This window comes from Chelmon rostratus, chromosome 18, assembly GCF_017976325.1.
Source record: "Chelmon rostratus isolate fCheRos1 chromosome 18, fCheRos1.pri, whole genome shotgun sequence".
NCBI lineage: Eukaryota > Metazoa > Chordata > Actinopteri > Chaetodontiformes > Chaetodontidae > Chelmon > Chelmon rostratus.
Window position 1 is genome coordinate 24,169,876 of NC_055675.1, and position 17,611 is coordinate 24,187,486.

The 17,611-nt window shown below is 47.2% G+C and overlaps 1 protein-coding gene across 1 annotated transcript in view; it reads left to right on the plus strand.

The window, feature by feature from the left end:
- scara5 (scavenger receptor class A, member 5 (putative)) overlaps nucleotides 1–17,611 on the plus strand; it is a 57,642-nt gene that overhangs the window by 16,496 nt on the left and 23,535 nt on the right. Inside the window, exons 4-8 of the mRNA XM_041958706.1 lie at nucleotides 7,747–7,946; nucleotides 8,442–8,620; nucleotides 8,708–8,834; nucleotides 8,948–9,116; nucleotides 16,924–17,004. Coding sequence (XP_041814640.1) covers nucleotides 7,747–7,946; nucleotides 8,442–8,620; nucleotides 8,708–8,834; nucleotides 8,948–9,116; nucleotides 16,924–17,004 — 756 coding nt within the window. The remainder of the gene's footprint in view (nucleotides 1–7,746; nucleotides 7,947–8,441; nucleotides 8,621–8,707; nucleotides 8,835–8,947; nucleotides 9,117–16,923; nucleotides 17,005–17,611) is intronic.

Here is a 17,611-nt window from a genome sequence, read left to right on the forward strand (position 1 = left end):
TGGCTTGGAAAAGTGGAATAGGAGGAGTCGACCGGTCGAGGCTCTGGAGCGTGTCGCAAATACATCAGCCATGTCTGCCTTCATGGAGGTCCAGCGACGACAGCATCTTTGCTCACTTGCTCTTCTGCATTGAGGTGTTTTCAGAGGTTTTACAAGTTGTCCAGCGGAGGCTCGGTGTGTAGTCGAACATATTACTGGATGGATAAATGGACGTCACCATGTTTACATCATTTGAGCCGCAGCTGTCGTGAGGTTTCTTTGAGTTTCGAGGCTAACGAACAGCGGCCTCTCTCTAAACCACGTTAGCAAACACTACCACACACAAAGAAGCTCAAGCTGACCAATCACAGCTCGCGTGGTCTCTAAATGCGACTGTTCAGGAGGTCCTCGGCAGCAGCAGTGGGACTGTATACACGACAGTCTGTCCTAACAAACAGGCAACAGGAAGACAATATCAGGACACGAAGGCTGGTTTACTGGAATGTGGTGCATTCAATGAACTCACGGTGTGTGGAAACTCTGCTTTCCTAGAAGTACCATGAACTCTGCGTTCACTGCGTGATTTATGTTGTGTGAAGCGTGACCATTCTGCTCCGTGAACATGGTTTCAGAAAAAGTCTGAATATTTGAACGAAAGTTATTTTGAGAAAAAGGTTGAAATAATTCAGGATAAAATCTATTTTGACAGTACGAGGAACTGGGGAGGGGATCTTCCTGCTGTTTGGGATCTGCTGGGAATCACACTGAGCTGCAGTAATAAAGCTGACTCGACAGCCTGGATGTCAGAGTCCTTTCAAGCTAAATGAAGCTGCTTTCTCTCCTCCGACACACACACACTGATGCACACACACTTCCTGTTAAGCGACTTTATTAAAACGCCTGTGAGAGCTAAACGGCGAGATTAGTAACCACGGGTGAGGGGCCGCAGGGCAGAACGCTGCAGAACATGTGACCACAGGGCGATGGGTCGTCAGAGAGCTTCAGAGGGACAGGCGAGGTCGAGGGTCAAGCTGTTTCCTTCCACCAACAACCCTCCACGTCCTTTAACACGTCAGTTAACATCTACAGACCCGAACACGTCCGGACCGATCTGATTGGATCATTCTGGACTGGAAGACATTTTAATGACGACGTCAGCAGAAGAGAATCACCTCGACCAATCAGACCAAAGGCGACTTTAACATGAACGTAGATTTATTTTATTCATGTGTAAAAACTACAAAGATTAATGTCTGGAGATCACACACACACACACACACACACACGCACACACACACAGACACAAAGAGAGAGAGACACACACACAGACACATACACACACACACAGAGACACACACACACACAGACACACAAAGAGAGAGACACACACACACACACACACACACACGCACACACAGACACACAAAGAGAGAGAGAGACACACACACACACGCACACACGCGCACACACACACACACACACACACACAGGCTGCAGATAAAGAGATAAATGAAGGCAGCATGTTGTCTTTGCCCTCAGAGGGATGAAGACCTCCTCTGACCTCCTCTGACCCCCTCTGACCTCCTCTGACCTCCTCTGACCCCCTCTGTCTCTCTGCTCCGACCAAGACACTGTTGAGCCCCCCTGTCTGTCTCCCAGAGAGACTGTGTGTGTGTGTGTGCGTGCGTGTGTGGGTGTGTGTGTGTGTGAGTGTGTGTCTCTGTGTGTGTGTGTCTCTGTGTGTGTGTGTGTGTGTGTGTGTCTCTGTATGTGTGTGTGTCTCTGTGTGTGTGTGTCTCTGTGTGTGTGTGTGTGTATGTTTGTGTGTCTCTGTGCGTGTGTGTGTGTCTCTGTGTGTGTGTGTGTCTCTGTGTCTCTGTGTCTCTGTGTGTCTGTGTGTGTGCGTGTGTATGTTTGTGTGTCTCTGTGCGTGTGTGTGTGTCTGTGTGTGTGTGTGTGTCTCTGTGTGTGTGTGTGTGTGTCTCTGTGTGTGTGTGTCTCTGTGTCTCTGTGTGTCTGTGTGTGTGTGTGTGTCTCTGTGTGTGTGTGTGTGTGTCTCTGTGTGTGTGTGTCTCTGTGTCTCTGTGTCTCTGTGTGTCTGTGTGTGTGCGTGTGTATGTTTGTGTGTCTCTGTGCGTGTGTGTCTGTGTGTGTGTGTGTGTGTCTCTGTGTGTGTGTGTGTGTGTGTGTGTGTGTGTGTCTCTGTGTGTCTGTGTGTGTATGTGTATGTAGGTTGCTCTCCATTCATTGGTTCATTTGAAGACTTGGTTTCAGGTTAAAGTTTAAATACATTCAGCTCAAACAGGAAATGGTTGCGGTCTATGGGAAAGCTGCCTCACACATATATTGAGGCAACTTTTTCACGTGTGTGTGAGAGAACATCTGACAGAAATATAAATAGTCATTGTGCAACGAACCCACCTCTGTGAGGCCGAACAGCACATGAACACACCGACGCCTGAAACAGGACAAAGGATTGTTGTTCCTACCTTTAAAAAAAATCTGAGGCTTTAGCTGTTTTCTTCATCTAGAAGTGGACTGAATAAAACCATGAAGGAGGTGAAAGACAGGACTTTTATCCAAAGTGCTTCCTGCTCGGCTCTCATTCACACACTGATGGCAGCAGCTACGACGCTCCGCCGGGCTAACCGTCGTCTCGCTCAGCTCAGTTTGGACGGGGTGACTGAGACTCTGTCCCTGCAATCCAAAGCCACAGTTCCATCACACTGATACAGATCAATACACAGCGGCTAATTTAAAAAATTAGCTTTGCAAATGTCGTGAAAAGAGGCCTGGAGGATGTGAGGTGAACGATGTGTTTTGGTGAGAAACAGTAAACCTTGCTCAGTTGACGGACGGACAGTTGATGTCCAAATTAATTCTCAAGAAACACGACGTGAAGCCAAAAAAACTACTTTTTTTCAGTACTTCTGTCTCATAGTTCACCAGTTTATAAGCAGCTTCACTCCTTTACTCCTTCGGTCGGTTAAACTGAATCACACCTGTGGACTGCAGACACAGTCCTTCCTGTATCCGTGGAGACCGTGTGAGGACTGAACCGGTGATGCAGAATCCAGGACCAGCTGTCGAGCTGGACGACGCTCCCACACTCGACACATGAGGAGCGAGTGTCCACGGCACATTTCAAAGACCACGAAGCTGCGAATGTGGGACTCATCCGCTCGGAGTATCGCTGCCACGTCTTTGTGTGTGTATGTGCGTGCGTGCGTGTGTTTTTTGTGCATGTGTGTGTAAGAAATAACAGAAGTGGAACGGAAAAGACACGAGACGACTTTCCCAGTTCACCCCAGACAGAGCGGGAGGTTTGAGATGGGTTTGTCAGGCGTCGGTCTCGTCCTTCAGTCTGTCTCTCATCGTCCTCGCCTGAAGTCACACAACACTCACCTTAAAGACTCACCTGTCCTGCAGTTAGCTTAGCTAGCTGACTCTGAATCTGTGGGAGTCAGACTGTCGTTGGTACACTGCAGTTCCACTCATGATGTGTTGTCAGGTCTCTGCAGGTGAACAGTTTGGTCTGTACCTGCTCGACATGGACGGTGTCCTGAGACAACCTCTCCTCTATAAGTAACATTGAATTGAAGTAGAGTTGAAAATGTCTTGTAGTAAAAACACCATATGGACACTTTTCATCAGAGGAGTCTCAGAAACCCGCAGGACACTTCACCTGCTGAGCGCCAAACACCTGGAACCTGAACATTGTGGAGCGTTTAGCCACTAAAGAGCCAGATTTCCCCCTCAGGAGTTGGTGGAGACCAAAAATGGAGCCAGAAGGAAAGATTGGACTTCCAGTCGTCAGGTGGCCAGAAACACCAGATAAATGCTAATGTTGCTCTGGATCTGCTGGATGTGTATTTAGGAAACTGTTGCTAATGTTGTGCCCTTTAATAAGGGGATTAATGGTGAGAGAGAGAGACGAGGAAAATATCTCGAAGCAACTCTTTCGCTCACTCTTTAATAATGAATGAGGAAACAGCGCGATTCCCTGGAGCCCCGAGGCATTGCCAGCAGATCACAGAGCAATCGAGCCACTCTGCACTCTTCTCTGTGTTCGTCCGTGTGCCTTGCTAGCTGCATGTCTCAAAGATCACCAACCCTATAGGTGACTAATGAACCTTACAATGAACCTTATTTAAATCAAAGCTTTTTATAATGAAACTTCTTTAAATCAAAACTTTCTATCCAGGGCCGAATCACTCCCAGATGAATTGTTTTGTCCTGTCAAACAACAACCCATCACACTAACATGTTAGCCAAATCATCTTTGTTATAATATGTCAGTGTTTACAGCCTGTTCCACTGCCCCCCCCCCCCCCCCCCCCCCGTTACTCCTGCTTTATTCTCTGTTCAGTTCCCTGACTGTGACCTCTGAGGTTTGGTTGATTGATTGCAGTTTAACATCAATTAGTGGAGAGTGATTTCTAATGCTGTGAGACACGTGGTGGAAAATCTCTTCAAATGTGTTGTGGCAACAGGATTTGTGAAGTTTATCTGCCTTCACTCGAACAGCACACAGTGAGTCCACAGCCCTCGAACAGTCTGTGGTCAGGAGATGTAATTCTGCACCTTCAGCTATCACAACCACACGGAGGTTTGACAGAATCTGGAAACCATGCTTGGATTACATTCACAGTAATCTGTGACTCGCTGCTCCATCTGTAGCTTTTAAATGATCCTTACAAGATTATCTGACAGAGAAGTGGTGTTCATGTGTCTCTGTTACAGTCGGGAAAACTCCAGACTGTCAACATTTGTCCACTAAGTTAAAGAGCCAGATTTTCTGCTTGACCACCATGGAGCGGTGCGTTCACTGAGAGGGGTTCAAAGTCTTCCTCCCCTTCTCCTCATCCTCATCCTCCTCCTTCATCATCTTGTTTTGGTTTGTTCGTTGACACTTGCAGCATCGGTGAGGAGTCAAGCGTTCACACAGTATGAACAAAAGTCGAATCAGTCATCAAGAATTACAGTTCCAATCAGATGAGAGTGAAACATGCACCTTCAGGAGCCGAGAAGAGTAAAACTATTCAAAAAGCAATTAAAACTAGTGATCTAGAAGTCCTTTGGCCCAGTAACTAAACATTTCTAAGGAGGGAAGGCATTTCTCAACATTGTTGCTCAAATTGTTGCTCAATTGTTGCAAATGCATCACTGCTAAAGGAAGCGTCAGAGGAGTGAAGGACAGGTGAAAGGATGCTCTGCTGCCTTTTCATCCTCGCTAGCTAACTTTAGCTCCCGACGGACTGGAGAATATTTCATTAAATTAAACTTTGCTGCTAAAAGGCTACCAGCTACTTTTAAGGCGGACTGTTTTCATGCATGTTACTCAATGAATGAGTTGACGTCAGAGTCGATCAGCACACCTTAAATTGACAGTTGCGTTTGTTTTATTGGCTCTTTTGCCTGACATGGACTTTAAAGATGAAGACGAGGTCGACGGGCACATTAGTGCCAACGACTGGACTGGTGGTGCACAGTAGAACAAGGTGGATTGTGGGAACTGGAACACACACCAGAGGCAGAAGGTTTAATCATCATAAACTGCTCATGATCACACAGATTTCTATTCGTCATAGTTTCACCAACCTGCACCAACCGAGCTTCGTCTTTCAGCCACGATGTCCTCGGCTCTCCTCCATGTTGTGTGTGTGTGTGTGTGTGTGTGTGTGTGTCTGTGTGTGTGCGTGTGTGTGTGTTCCTCTGAAAGGACTCAACCACTGACAGACCATCATTTAACTGCCCTGTGTAGTGGAGAGATTTTATTTAGTTTTCAGGTCATTAGGAATAAACCCAGCTCACATAATGAGCAGGAATGTAGATGGTTTGTTTGCAGCACTTTTCTGGCCCTGAGGTCATGCAGGCGTTTCTTGGCCTTGATGCTAACGCATGAAGCCACACACACACACACACACACACACAAACAGAAACACACTTGAATCGGCCTCTTGGATACATGGAACATTCAGAGTTTGTGATATCTGCTGTCGGGGACATCAGCCTGTCAAAGGGCATGTGTGAAGGGAAACATCTTCTTCCTTTCATTTCTCAAATCATCCCAATTCCCTCCATCCGGAACGTTCTGCACACGTCGGTCCCTCGCCGTCCTGCAGAGAGAACGTCGTCATGGCGTAACGTCGGCTATCGGGCCGTTACTATGCGACGCTCTCTCAACACAACATAAAACCGAGGAGCTTTTTCTCATTAGGCACGGTCAGAAGAAGTGGCCTTTATACCGCAGCCAGAAACCAGAGAAGAAAGGTTCATCAGTTATCCGCTAACTGTCAGCAAATGTGATGTTTCAGCTAAATAAACACGTGTGGAGCTCAGATCATGTTGTCCCCAGACGCTCCGCAATCCCCCCGAGGAAAACATGCTGTCCAGCTCCTTTTCATGTTCCTGTCAGAGTCATTTCAGAACAACACACTGCTGGGGAAGCTGAAGTACTTCTACTCAACAATACTCCACTACAAGTTCTGCAGAAAAGTGGCCTCGTGACTGATGTATTATCAGATATGACTTTTTCTTTTCTGTGTTGAGGTGGAACCATTTTTCACTGCTTTGTTTCCAGTTCAGCAGTTTAATCGTTGCTCCTCCAAAAGGTCGTTAGATGAATCTGCAGGGTCGTGAGATGATTAACATCTGGACTTTAATGCTTCCTTTTCAACATTTTACATGACTATACAGACACTCATTGGAGAACATAAAATCCATATTAAATGATTTGATTACAGATAAAAATGTGTAAATGAAAACAGTGAACAAAGTAAAACAGCTCAATTAAAAGCCCGTGTAGAACTAATGAAAAGTGAAATTAGTCTAGAATAGAGATGAAGAAGAGGACACGAAGGTTGCTTGTTTTAAGGCTCCAGAAACCACAAACGTCCCCCAAGGTCCTCTGCGTCCATCCTGGACCTGAGGACAGTCCACAGCAGCTGGTAAAGATTAGCAGGCACAGAAAGCCAGAGACAAGACTTTGGTCCTGGAAGCGTTCTGGTTTCCATTTGTAGCTGACCAATGACGTTTGAGCAGGCTTTGGTCGCATGCTGGTAAACTGTGTGAAGAGCGAAAAGACGCTGAAATTATAAACATTCATCTGCGTTCACATGCAGGATGTGTTTATAGACATTAGCTGAAAGGTCGTCTTCACATCTGATGCTGCTGGCTACACCTGAAGCCCTGAAACGTTGCCCTTTGCCCCCAGAGACCAGAGTATCTACTAGCTTTAGCTGTCAGATCAATGTAGTCGAGTAAAAAGTATTTTCTGATGGAGGAAGTATAAACTGGTATAGGGTGGAAATCCTTCATGTGTGATACTTCAAAATTGTACTCAAGTACTTTCCTCGAGTGAAATGCTGTCAGTTACTTTCCACTCAGACGTCGTATCTCTGGACGCGTCTCCTGTAAGTGTTGGACCAACAGTGACGAGCAGAGGCCAACTTCAACATCAGTCCAAATGAATATGTCGTCAGTACAGCGCAGAGACCGTCACGCTGAGCCAAGTCTGGAAACTGGTCCTGAAGTCATAAAAACATTTAGGTCTTGATTCAACAAAACAATACATTCAGCGAGAATAGACGAGCAGAATCAGCCGGAGCGACTGAATCAACATCTGCTCTGCGTTAAGACGCTGACTCATCAGGGCTGACAGCAGTGACTGATGATGAGTGATGCTCCATCTGGGGACTCTGCCGTCGCCAAGGGATCAGCGAATCGACACCCAGAACTAATCTCTCACTCTCTTTCCCTCCCCAGTCTCTCGCTCCCAGGTTTCTTCACAGCGCCAGGAGGTGCTGATGGAGAACGTGACCCGGATGTCGGAGCGCTCTCGGCTGCTGCAGCAGACGCTGGGCGAGGCGTCCGCTCAGGCCGACCTGCTGGAGAACATCTGGAAACTGGAGAACCTCTTCCACAACCACAGCGACTGGCTGCAGAGGCTGGAGATCCTCATCAAGGTACGACACGAGAGCTTTGAGGGAGCTGAGACCTGATGCAGGACATGAGTACCCAGAAGATTCAAACATTGCCAAGTCTGTCTAAAAACAAGAGTCATGTGACCGTGTGAATGTAGGAACAGGTTTTACTTCCTGTGAATATTCTTCCTCTGAACTGTAGAAATATTCCAGGAATGTCAGCTTGTACGTGTTTGACGCTACACTGCAGCAGTGGTGGAATGTAACTAAGTACATTTACTCAAGTACTGCACATAAATACAAATTTGACGCACCAGAGGGTGGCTGTTAGCTGTTAGCTGTTAGCTGGAAAGATGCTATTTCACCTCCTGGGCACCAGCGAGGTTCTGCTGTGTGACACTTCCTAGCTCCTTCTACAAAAGCGCTTGTCATTCCTGGTCGGTGCTGTTTTTGGTTTTGAGGTCATGGTTGTCGTTGACGCTGATGACGAAGTGCTGTGACAGCAGTGATGATGGTGCTGGGTTCTTTGGCCCACAGGGCCTGGAGGTGGAGCTGAGGAGCATCCAGTCTCACTCCCTGCAGTCAGAGGGCTACCTTGTGCAGCTGGACGACAGGTTGTCTTCTCTGAGCACCTCCACTGGCAGGAACATGACGGGCTTGAGTGCGGAGGTGTCCCGAGCCTCCACCTGGCTCCACAACCAGGAAGTTCTGCTCAGGTACATATTCATTTCACAGCGAAACTCCTCGGCTAATGAAGTAAAGACATGAAAAATAAGGTTTTGTTTGTTTCTGTTCGCTTTCAGGGACACCTCAGGACAGGTCAGCAGGCTTAGAGAGAAGGTGGACGAGGTTAATTGGACGGTGGGAGCTGTCAATCACACCTTCAGCAATGACATCAGTATTCACCACCTGAAGATACAAGACCTGCAGGTTGGTCACATCTTACACTAAATGTCAAACATTTGAACAAACTGTCAGACGCTGCGTTTTCCTGCAGCCTTCCATCCGTTTACACTCACAGTGACACACTTACTGCTGCTCAGATCCAGATCAGCAACATCACAGAGGACACCAGCAGTCTGTGGGTGACCCACGTCCACACCGAGGCCCAGCTGAGGAACGAGATGGAGATCCTCAACACGATCACAGAGGACCTCCGCCTGAAGGACTGGGAGCACTCCATGGCCCTGAAGAACCTCACCGTACTAGAAGGTCAGCTGGCGTGAATGGACGTCTGTTCAGATTGCTGCTCTTTGTTTCTTTAACGGGGATTTGGCTGCTCCCAAAGGGGACAATTCTGTGCTTCATTATGGCCCAAGTGTGACACCAGAGGGGCACTTGAGATGTCTAAGTGCCCCCCTAAGTACCCTCTTGGTCAGCTTTAGTGCTCCTGTCAGTTGATTTAGTGATTTGCGGGTCAAAAGTTAGAACTGGACTAAATTGGGTTCCACATAAATAATGAGGGTTACATAATACCATGTTTTCAGCAGAGTTTTCCAGTGTGAAGCGAGCGCTCAGTCCACTTTAAACCGTCCAAACGATGGTTACCATGATGGAGACGCTCAGACTGAGGCCGAGTCGTGAACACGTTTCCACTGAGTCTGTGCAGCAGGTGAGAGTCACGCCAGGCCTCTAACCAAAACCACGTCCTGCGTCACGTGTCTGTGCTGCGGACTTCTGGACGGAGAGCTCTGGTTTTACAGATCTCTCTGTGTTGAGCACTCCTCTGTACCTGTCAGGTACCTTCCTGCTTTTACTGCTCAGTGATTCAGTGACGGAGCTGCTTTCAGTTTGGTGCGTCTCATGAAACCTTTGCGATGGCTGATCAGATGAAGAAGATGAGGATGTATTCTGTGCTTTAGTCTGACCAGAGATGATGTCTGTAAGGTGAAGAGCTGCGGGTGACTGTTTGTGTGATCATGTCAGCTTGAATGGTTGAGACTGCTGACCTGAGCTCAGTTATGAGTTGTGCCATATCTAAATCCTGGCAGGGAAGAGGCGTCCGTTCAATACTTTAACATCCAACCAGTAAACACCACACCTCTGCTGACCTGCATATGATGTAGTTTGGCAACATACAACAATGAATATATCAGAAATTCAATCAAGATCATTTGAGAATCGCTACGAAGTGGAAGGTTTCGTTCAGATAGAAACCAAAAACCTGCAGAAGCTCTTTCACTGCAGCAGAAGAGAAGAATTCTATACATCACAGAGCATGAAGAAGTGGACAAAGAGAGGACTTAATGGATCACAGGCATGTGTGGGAAACAATGTGGAATTTCCACAACAATGCATCCACACGTGAATTCAAAGAGATACTGTGGAACGAACCAGAGCAGGAACATATGAAAAACATGTGAGCACAGCTGGAGCACATGAGATGTTTAGCTCTCGGAGTAATGAATCCCTCTGGGTGAAACTTTGTGCTCCAGAAAGATCATTTGCAGGAGTTGCTGCATGTTTGCAGCGTGATCGAACGCCGGCATGCGAACGTGATTCTACGGCGTGGGGTTACGACCCTCCTCCGATCTGCTGAGACGTGATTGGTCCTGACGCGGTGCGACTCTCGCTGCCAGGCCTCAGAACGACTTCTCTGGCTCGTTAGAGGCAGGATCGGAATGCCGTGATGTAATGCCGGCGGGGGACGCGGCCCGAGCTGATCGATGGCGACGCGGACCGAACGGGACCCCTGATCTGCTTCACATGTGGGGGGGGGTGCAGTTTCTCCTGAGCCTGGAAACAATTGAGACGCCAGAATGAAAAGTCCGCCACTCGGCTCTGTCATTAGTTTCAGCTCCGCTTTCAGCCCATTTGTTTGTTGTTAGCTGGCAGCCACCTCAGCCAAGAACAGTTTTACATCTCTATCCATGTTTATCCCCCCCCTGCTCTGTGCCCCCTCTCTCTCTTTATTTGCCTTTAATTTCTGCGTGACTCAGTGATGTTCGTGCTGCACATGGTTCTCGTTGAATTAACGGTAAAGACTCATGAGAAGCTGTTTGAAGTGTCGCCTGCAGTCTTTTTGACGAGGGAGGCGACATGTAAAGGTAGCACGTGCCCCCCCAGGGAAAATGTATTCCAACTGTAACACTGTAAATCTGTGCGGTGATCATCATTCAATGACTTGGAAAGTGGATTTTAAAAGGTCAAAGCCTACATTTGCTGCTGTGGAGCAGCTGTCAATCAGCAGATCCTCATTGTGTTTTGTTGTGCACGATGGGGCGCACATACTCGTACATGTAGGTGACTCGGCCCCCCAAGTGGTTTCACGTCATGCCAGTGATCTGCAGGTGGCAGTAAGACGACAAGAAAGGCATCAACGTGTCAGCAAAGGCAGCGATGAAGCTAAAGATGGACGTTAACAATGCTGGATTTAAAGTTCGTAAAAAGAAGAAAACACATTCAGCAAGAAGTTAGAGAATAAAAGAGTAGAATGATTAAAGCACAGACAGGACAAACAGAAAAGCTCGTCATGAGCAGACCTGCAGTTTTCTGTGTGGAGCTTAAAGACCGAATGCTGCCCCCCCCCCCCCCCCGTTTACTTTTAACAGCAGCAAGCAGACCTGAAGCAGATGTGAGGAATCTGGCAGTACAGTAGTTCAGCCTAGTGGTCTGGTCAAAGTGTTTGACAAACACCACAACTACCTTTCAGTTTGACAGCAGCGTTTGTGTGTGTGAGAGAGAGAAATGCTGCGTTCACTTGCATCAGGTTATGTCTCTGAAGATGAAACTCACACATGCTTTTACAGGTTTATCGGCTGGTTTTCCTAAAACTTTGAATATTAACACATTAGTAACACATCTGAATGTGTTGATTTGGGAGAAGCTGCTGAACGGCTTTGAGATTCAGATCTGCTGCTGCTGCCTCGAGCTCTGTTTCCGTGGTGACTGACAGGTGATAATTTCATGATCTGAGGTTTGTGTGGGAGACGCTGACAGTTACAGCTTTTGGAGCAGAGGCCTTAAACGCCTCATGCTCTCTGTGTGCAGTAGACTCATCTCCTGGTTATTTTTTGTGAGGTCTGTCTCTTCTCTCTGATGTAAAGTGGGCAGGACTAATTTAGAAAACAAAGTGACGTCACGTATGTCTGTGCACCAATCAGGATTCTGCAACCTTTAAATCAGAATCTGACCACAGTCGTGGCGTCGTGCTCTAAAATAATGTTTCAGCACCTTTTAAGTTGATATGTTGAACTTAGCGACGTTGTCGTTCATTCTGACTCGTGTTTGTGTCACATGATGAACGTCAGTGCCGTACTCTCTCTCTTTTAGCTCTGTTTTTGGTCTCCTCCAGCTCTTTAGCTGCTAAATGCTGCTCTATGTGCACCAGCTGGTCTGTGGCTGAGTCTCTAACAGTGAACAATCAGCTAAACAATGACCTCTTTCACGTCGTCAGTCCATAAACTCTTATAAAGTATTGATTATCGCTGCTTTAAAGCTTCCGGGACGTTTTTCCGAGCCTGAACTTCAGTTTTTGCTGATGGAGCCAGTTTTCAGGGGCTTTAAGTTTGCTGTTATTCCCCCCTCCATCATTGACACTGCTCAGTTTTCCATCATTGCTGGACACGTCCCCAGTCAGGCGACAATATTTCTCATTTTCTTTCTAATTCAGTGTTTTCCAGATGGTGACTTCGTACACACTGAAGTCCAGATCTTACAGTAACATCACATGACAGCGTGGCGACGCAGCTTCGGGTGGCTGAGCGAGTTTGTGCCGAGTTGGTCGCACGTCACGAGCTGATCTGAGGTCTGGAAACACTTCCAGCCTCGGCGTCGTCGGAGGACCGTTTGTTTGACCGTTTGTTTGACCGGCATGTTTGTTTTACTCGTTGAGAGTCCCAAAGCTGCTTCAGTCCGGAGCTGATTCACACGCTCACATTCAACTCACACTCTGAACCGTCGCTTTTCACATCAGTCTGCTGACTTCATGTTCTTATTGTCCTGAGATTCATCCTGATCCAGACAGAACAGCGGCCCTGTTGTTTGCATTGCAGTGATCCATCCACTGCTTTTGTGCAGGCGACCAGGTGAAATCTGACAATCTGAAATGTCTCTCAGGGTTAGAATGTGGTCACATGACCAGAACATGTGGGAGTACGTAGCATGTGTGGGTATTATGAGCTTATTGTGAGAGGTGACCAACAAGTACTGACATCCAGCACACAGTGACCTCAGAATAAAGGTTAATAAACAGACTGCATTTACATATTACTACACACACACCCACACACACACACACACACACACACACACACACACACACACACACACACACACACACACACACACACACACACACACTGGAGGAACCGGGACTCGAACCATCGACCTTCCGATGAGAACCGCTCTGCTTCTGTTGTTTTGCTGGACCGTTTCATTGTGAGACGGCCGTTCCTCTTCACCTGTGAACACCTGTTAAGACATCGAGAAACATTTTCAAGGTGTTTTTAGTTTCACTCGTCAGGAGTTTATTTCCGACGCGTCATGAATCACTCCTGCAGTCAAAGTGAGTAACTGACTCACTTCAAGCAGACTTGAAGAAACTGGTTAGCCTAGCGACATTAAAGCTACAAACAACCCATAATGCAGCGCTCTGTGTCGGCCTCTCTCTAATTAAAAAGGACATCTGATCTTATGAGTGTGTCATATATCTATATTATCTAATAAAAGTCATTTTCGGAGGGTTTCCAGAACAAATGTTCTGTTGTGTTCAGGCCAGTGTGGTAAATGTGTCTTCAACATGACAGACACTGAGCCTCAGCCTCCTCCTGACCCCAGTTCCTCCATCTGTTCCTGGTTAAAGTGACTGAATCCTCAAATAAAACCTGATTAATGAGTCCTTCGTCATCGTGATGAACGTTACAACATGCTCCTTATCTCCTCTTACATGTAACCTACGTCTGGCTGACACTGCCTGTCTCTCACACATGCGCTGAAGACAGAGGGACGGCCTCACTGTGCTGCTGCTCCACCCTGCAGTAGACGTAGCTCAGGCTGGAGGTCGGATGGACGGACTCTTGGCCTCTGTGCCGTCAGATGTTTCCAGGCTGATCCTGGAGGGTTCTGGTCTTGTTATTGTTGAATTGAACAAATCGGACTCTGAGAGCCAAAAGATTTATGTGAAGCTCTGCTAAAACAAACTATTAACGAGGACCACCAGGGCGAACAAAGCCGAGACATGTTTGTATTTTAGTACTTATGAGGACCTTGCAGAGACTTTAAAAGCAGATAATTTGCATTCAAACGTGAACTTGTGGCATTCCAGACATTTCTAAAGTGATGCCCGTAAAGGTTTGAGTGAGTCAGAAAAGGTTCAGAGGTCCAGCTTTCTCTCAGCGAAGGACTCAGTTCCTGCTACTGAAGAGTTCAACTCTTCACTGATTATTGTGACTGCAGATAACTTGGCAGCAGCGTCCTCAGCATCAACAAAAAGAAGACGGAGAGGATGAAGAGGCAGAAGAAAACTGAAGCATCTGGAAGCAGATGTCTTCATTTGGACCCGACCCTGTCCAACCTGATCAGATCTGAAAGAGACACGTGGAGCAAACGTTCATGTCTCCCTCAGGATGGACTGGAATAACTTTGGATCCTCTAACTTTTCATCTAGCGCCACCATCTGGGCAAAGCTTTCAACCTGTCCAACACTAAAATCAAATCTCCAAATATCTGCAGAGCTCAGTCTCAGCTGTGCTTTGCATCAAATGTTAGCATGCTAACATGCTAAAGTGAAACGGTGAGCATGGTAAATGTTATACCTGTGAAAAATTAGCATGTTAGCATGCCGACGTCAGCATTTAGCTGAAGAAGCAGGAAGTTCAGCCCTGCAGAGCTGCTGTCGCGACGTTTTCATGTCGACATTTTTTATGTTTCACGTCAGCTCTTTATGATGAGTCCATAATCGTTTCTGTTAACCGTTTGAGCTACAAAAGGTGAGAAAATAGCGGCAGAAGAAAAGTTTCCCGGCGCCACAAACTCAGAAACCAAATCTAAAACACTAAACAATAAATCTAACCCCGACCTGACCCCCACAGTCCTCATTTTCATTTCTCCGCTGCTTCTCCTGCCCTTACAAGGACAGAAATACAAGCACACACACCCTCAGATGGGGTGGCAGACGCCCTCCTCCCCCCGGAATGTGACCTCCTGACCTCTCATTACCTGTGGTCACCTGTTACATGTGTGCAGATCTGAATCAGCAGCTGCTCGACATCAGAAACATGCAAACGAAGAAGACTCCGAAGGATCAGAGCGGCTGGACGATAACAAACCGTGAATCTTTCAGCATTCCCACGAGCTGTGTTGTGGTCCACCTCGTTAAACATGTGGTTCCCATTGTGGCCAGAGCTCGATCTCTCTCTCTCTCTCTCTCTCTTGCTCTCTCCAACAACAACAAACTTTTGGATTGAATCCTGAGACCAGTTTTAAGACCCAGTCCGGCCTTCATGTTGTGCTGCGATGTGACTGTGTGTGTGTGTGTGTGTGTGATAAATGATAGATGTGACTGGATAAAATCCTGATCGGCAGGATTTAAAGCTCTTGTCGCTCTCTGACAGTCTTCGTGGAGCGAGCGTCTCTTTTATTTCCACCTTTTTTATTCCAAACAAACGTCTGTCTGAAGAGAAGAAAAAGACTGTTCAGCTCTGAAAGAGTTATTTTCATGACGTGCACATTTATTACAAACACCGTACTCTGTCAAAGCCTGTAAAACTGAACACGGCTGTAACTTTGACTCGACTTTCACTAAATCCTCGTTCACGCGTCAGCTGGAAAGGATTACACGTTGCAGTTCATCTGTGTCGTCTTTCTGTTACTGGAGGTGGAACTTTACGGAAAAACCGCAGGACCAAACGGCAGCAGCTCAGACGAACCTTTGTCTTTTCATGTCCAGCTCAGTTTCATCTTTCATGTGAAAACTCACAACCTCCATCCAACCGACTGAGCAGGTTGACCAGTGACTCCCCAACAAACAGCACATGACCACTGGAGACAACAGGCACACTGGACCTCCACCCAACCAGACCTCCATCCAAACAAACCTCCATCCAACCAGACCTCCGTCCAACCAGACCTCCATCCAACCAGACCTTCATCCAACCAGACCTCCATCCAACCAAACCTCTGTCCAACCAAACCTCCGTCCAACCAGACCTCCGTCCAACCAGACCTCCATCCAACCAAACCCCCATCCAACAGGACCTCCGTCCAACCAAACCTCCATCCAACCAGACCTCTATCCTACCAGACCTCCATCCAACCGGACCTCCAACCAAACCTCCGTCCAACCAAACCTCCGTCCAACCAAACGTCTATCCATCCAACCAGACCTTCATCCATCCAGACCTCCATCCAACCAGACCTCCATCCAACCAAACCTCTGTCCAACCAAACCTCCATCCAACCAAACCTCCGTCCAACCAGACCTCCATCCAACCAAACCTTCATCCAACCAGACCTCCATCCAACCAAACCTCCGTCTAACCAGACCTCCGTCCAACTGGACCTTCATCCAACCGGACCTCCGTCCAACCAGACATCCGTCCAACCAAACCTCGGTCTAACCAGACCTCCGTCCAACTGGACCTTCATCCAACCGGACCTCAATCCAACCAGACATCCAACCAGATCTCCATCCAACCAGACCTCCGTCCAACCGGACCTCAATCCAACCAAACCGCCGTCCAACCAAACCTCCGTTGAATCTGACCTCCGTTGAATGGGACCTTTGTCGTCACGTTAACATTGTGAAACCGTCCCAGTTTGCTTTAGTTTCAGCAGCAGAACTACTTTAAGTTTAGGAAAAGATCACGTTTGGGTTAAAATGTACGTGACTGTGACGTAGCTTAAGTTCGTTAGCAGGAGTTAAACTGAGTCCACGTTGACTTTGGGCTTCATGACCTGCTGGCACAGACAGAAGTTGTAGCTAGTAAAGAACTGAAAATGGCTTCTATTATGTTGTTCGTGTGGTGTCACTCGTGCATTTTGTCAGCAGTTTTGACCATATTTGTGTTTGTTTCTGCAGGTCCTCCGGGGCCAAAGGGAGAGAAGGGGGACACTGGACCGCTGGGGCCCCCTGGGGCTCCTGGATTGACGGGTTTGAGAGGTGGGTACAAGCAGACCACCATTCATCAGTTATTGAACTACATTAAAATCGAACATTAAAATAAGATCGATAGCATGAATCTGTCTGCCAAATCTGAAGCTGGACGAAGGTCCTGATCCACAGGACCCCAGAGTCTCTGCTCTGATTCAACTATCTTAGCATAAAAATGAGCGCAGGGGGGCCACAGACAGTCAGTCAGGACTCAAGGAGGCATCGGTTCAGGCTCGTAACCATAAAACCTGTTAATTAGTGAGTTTTCTAGTTGTAGTCATCTCTGGACAGCGCTGGGCGTTTCAAACCAGGTTATTTCAAGACAAAACATGATCTTTTCAGAACCAAAACCACGTGGTCTTTGTGCCTGAACCTAACCAGACCTAAACCGCTGTCATCACATGAGATTAAAAACTGAAACTGAAGAAAGTTTCAACATATTTTGGCAGTTTGCAGAAACATTTCTTCTGCAGATTCAAAGTGGGGGGTCTTCCTGACCACAGGAAAGGTTGAGAAACTGTTCCACAGCATTCATGATGACCATGAAGACGTTCGTGAGATGGTTGATCCAAACAAATGATCCCCAGGCAGATTTTTGAATCCTTTTTAATAATGA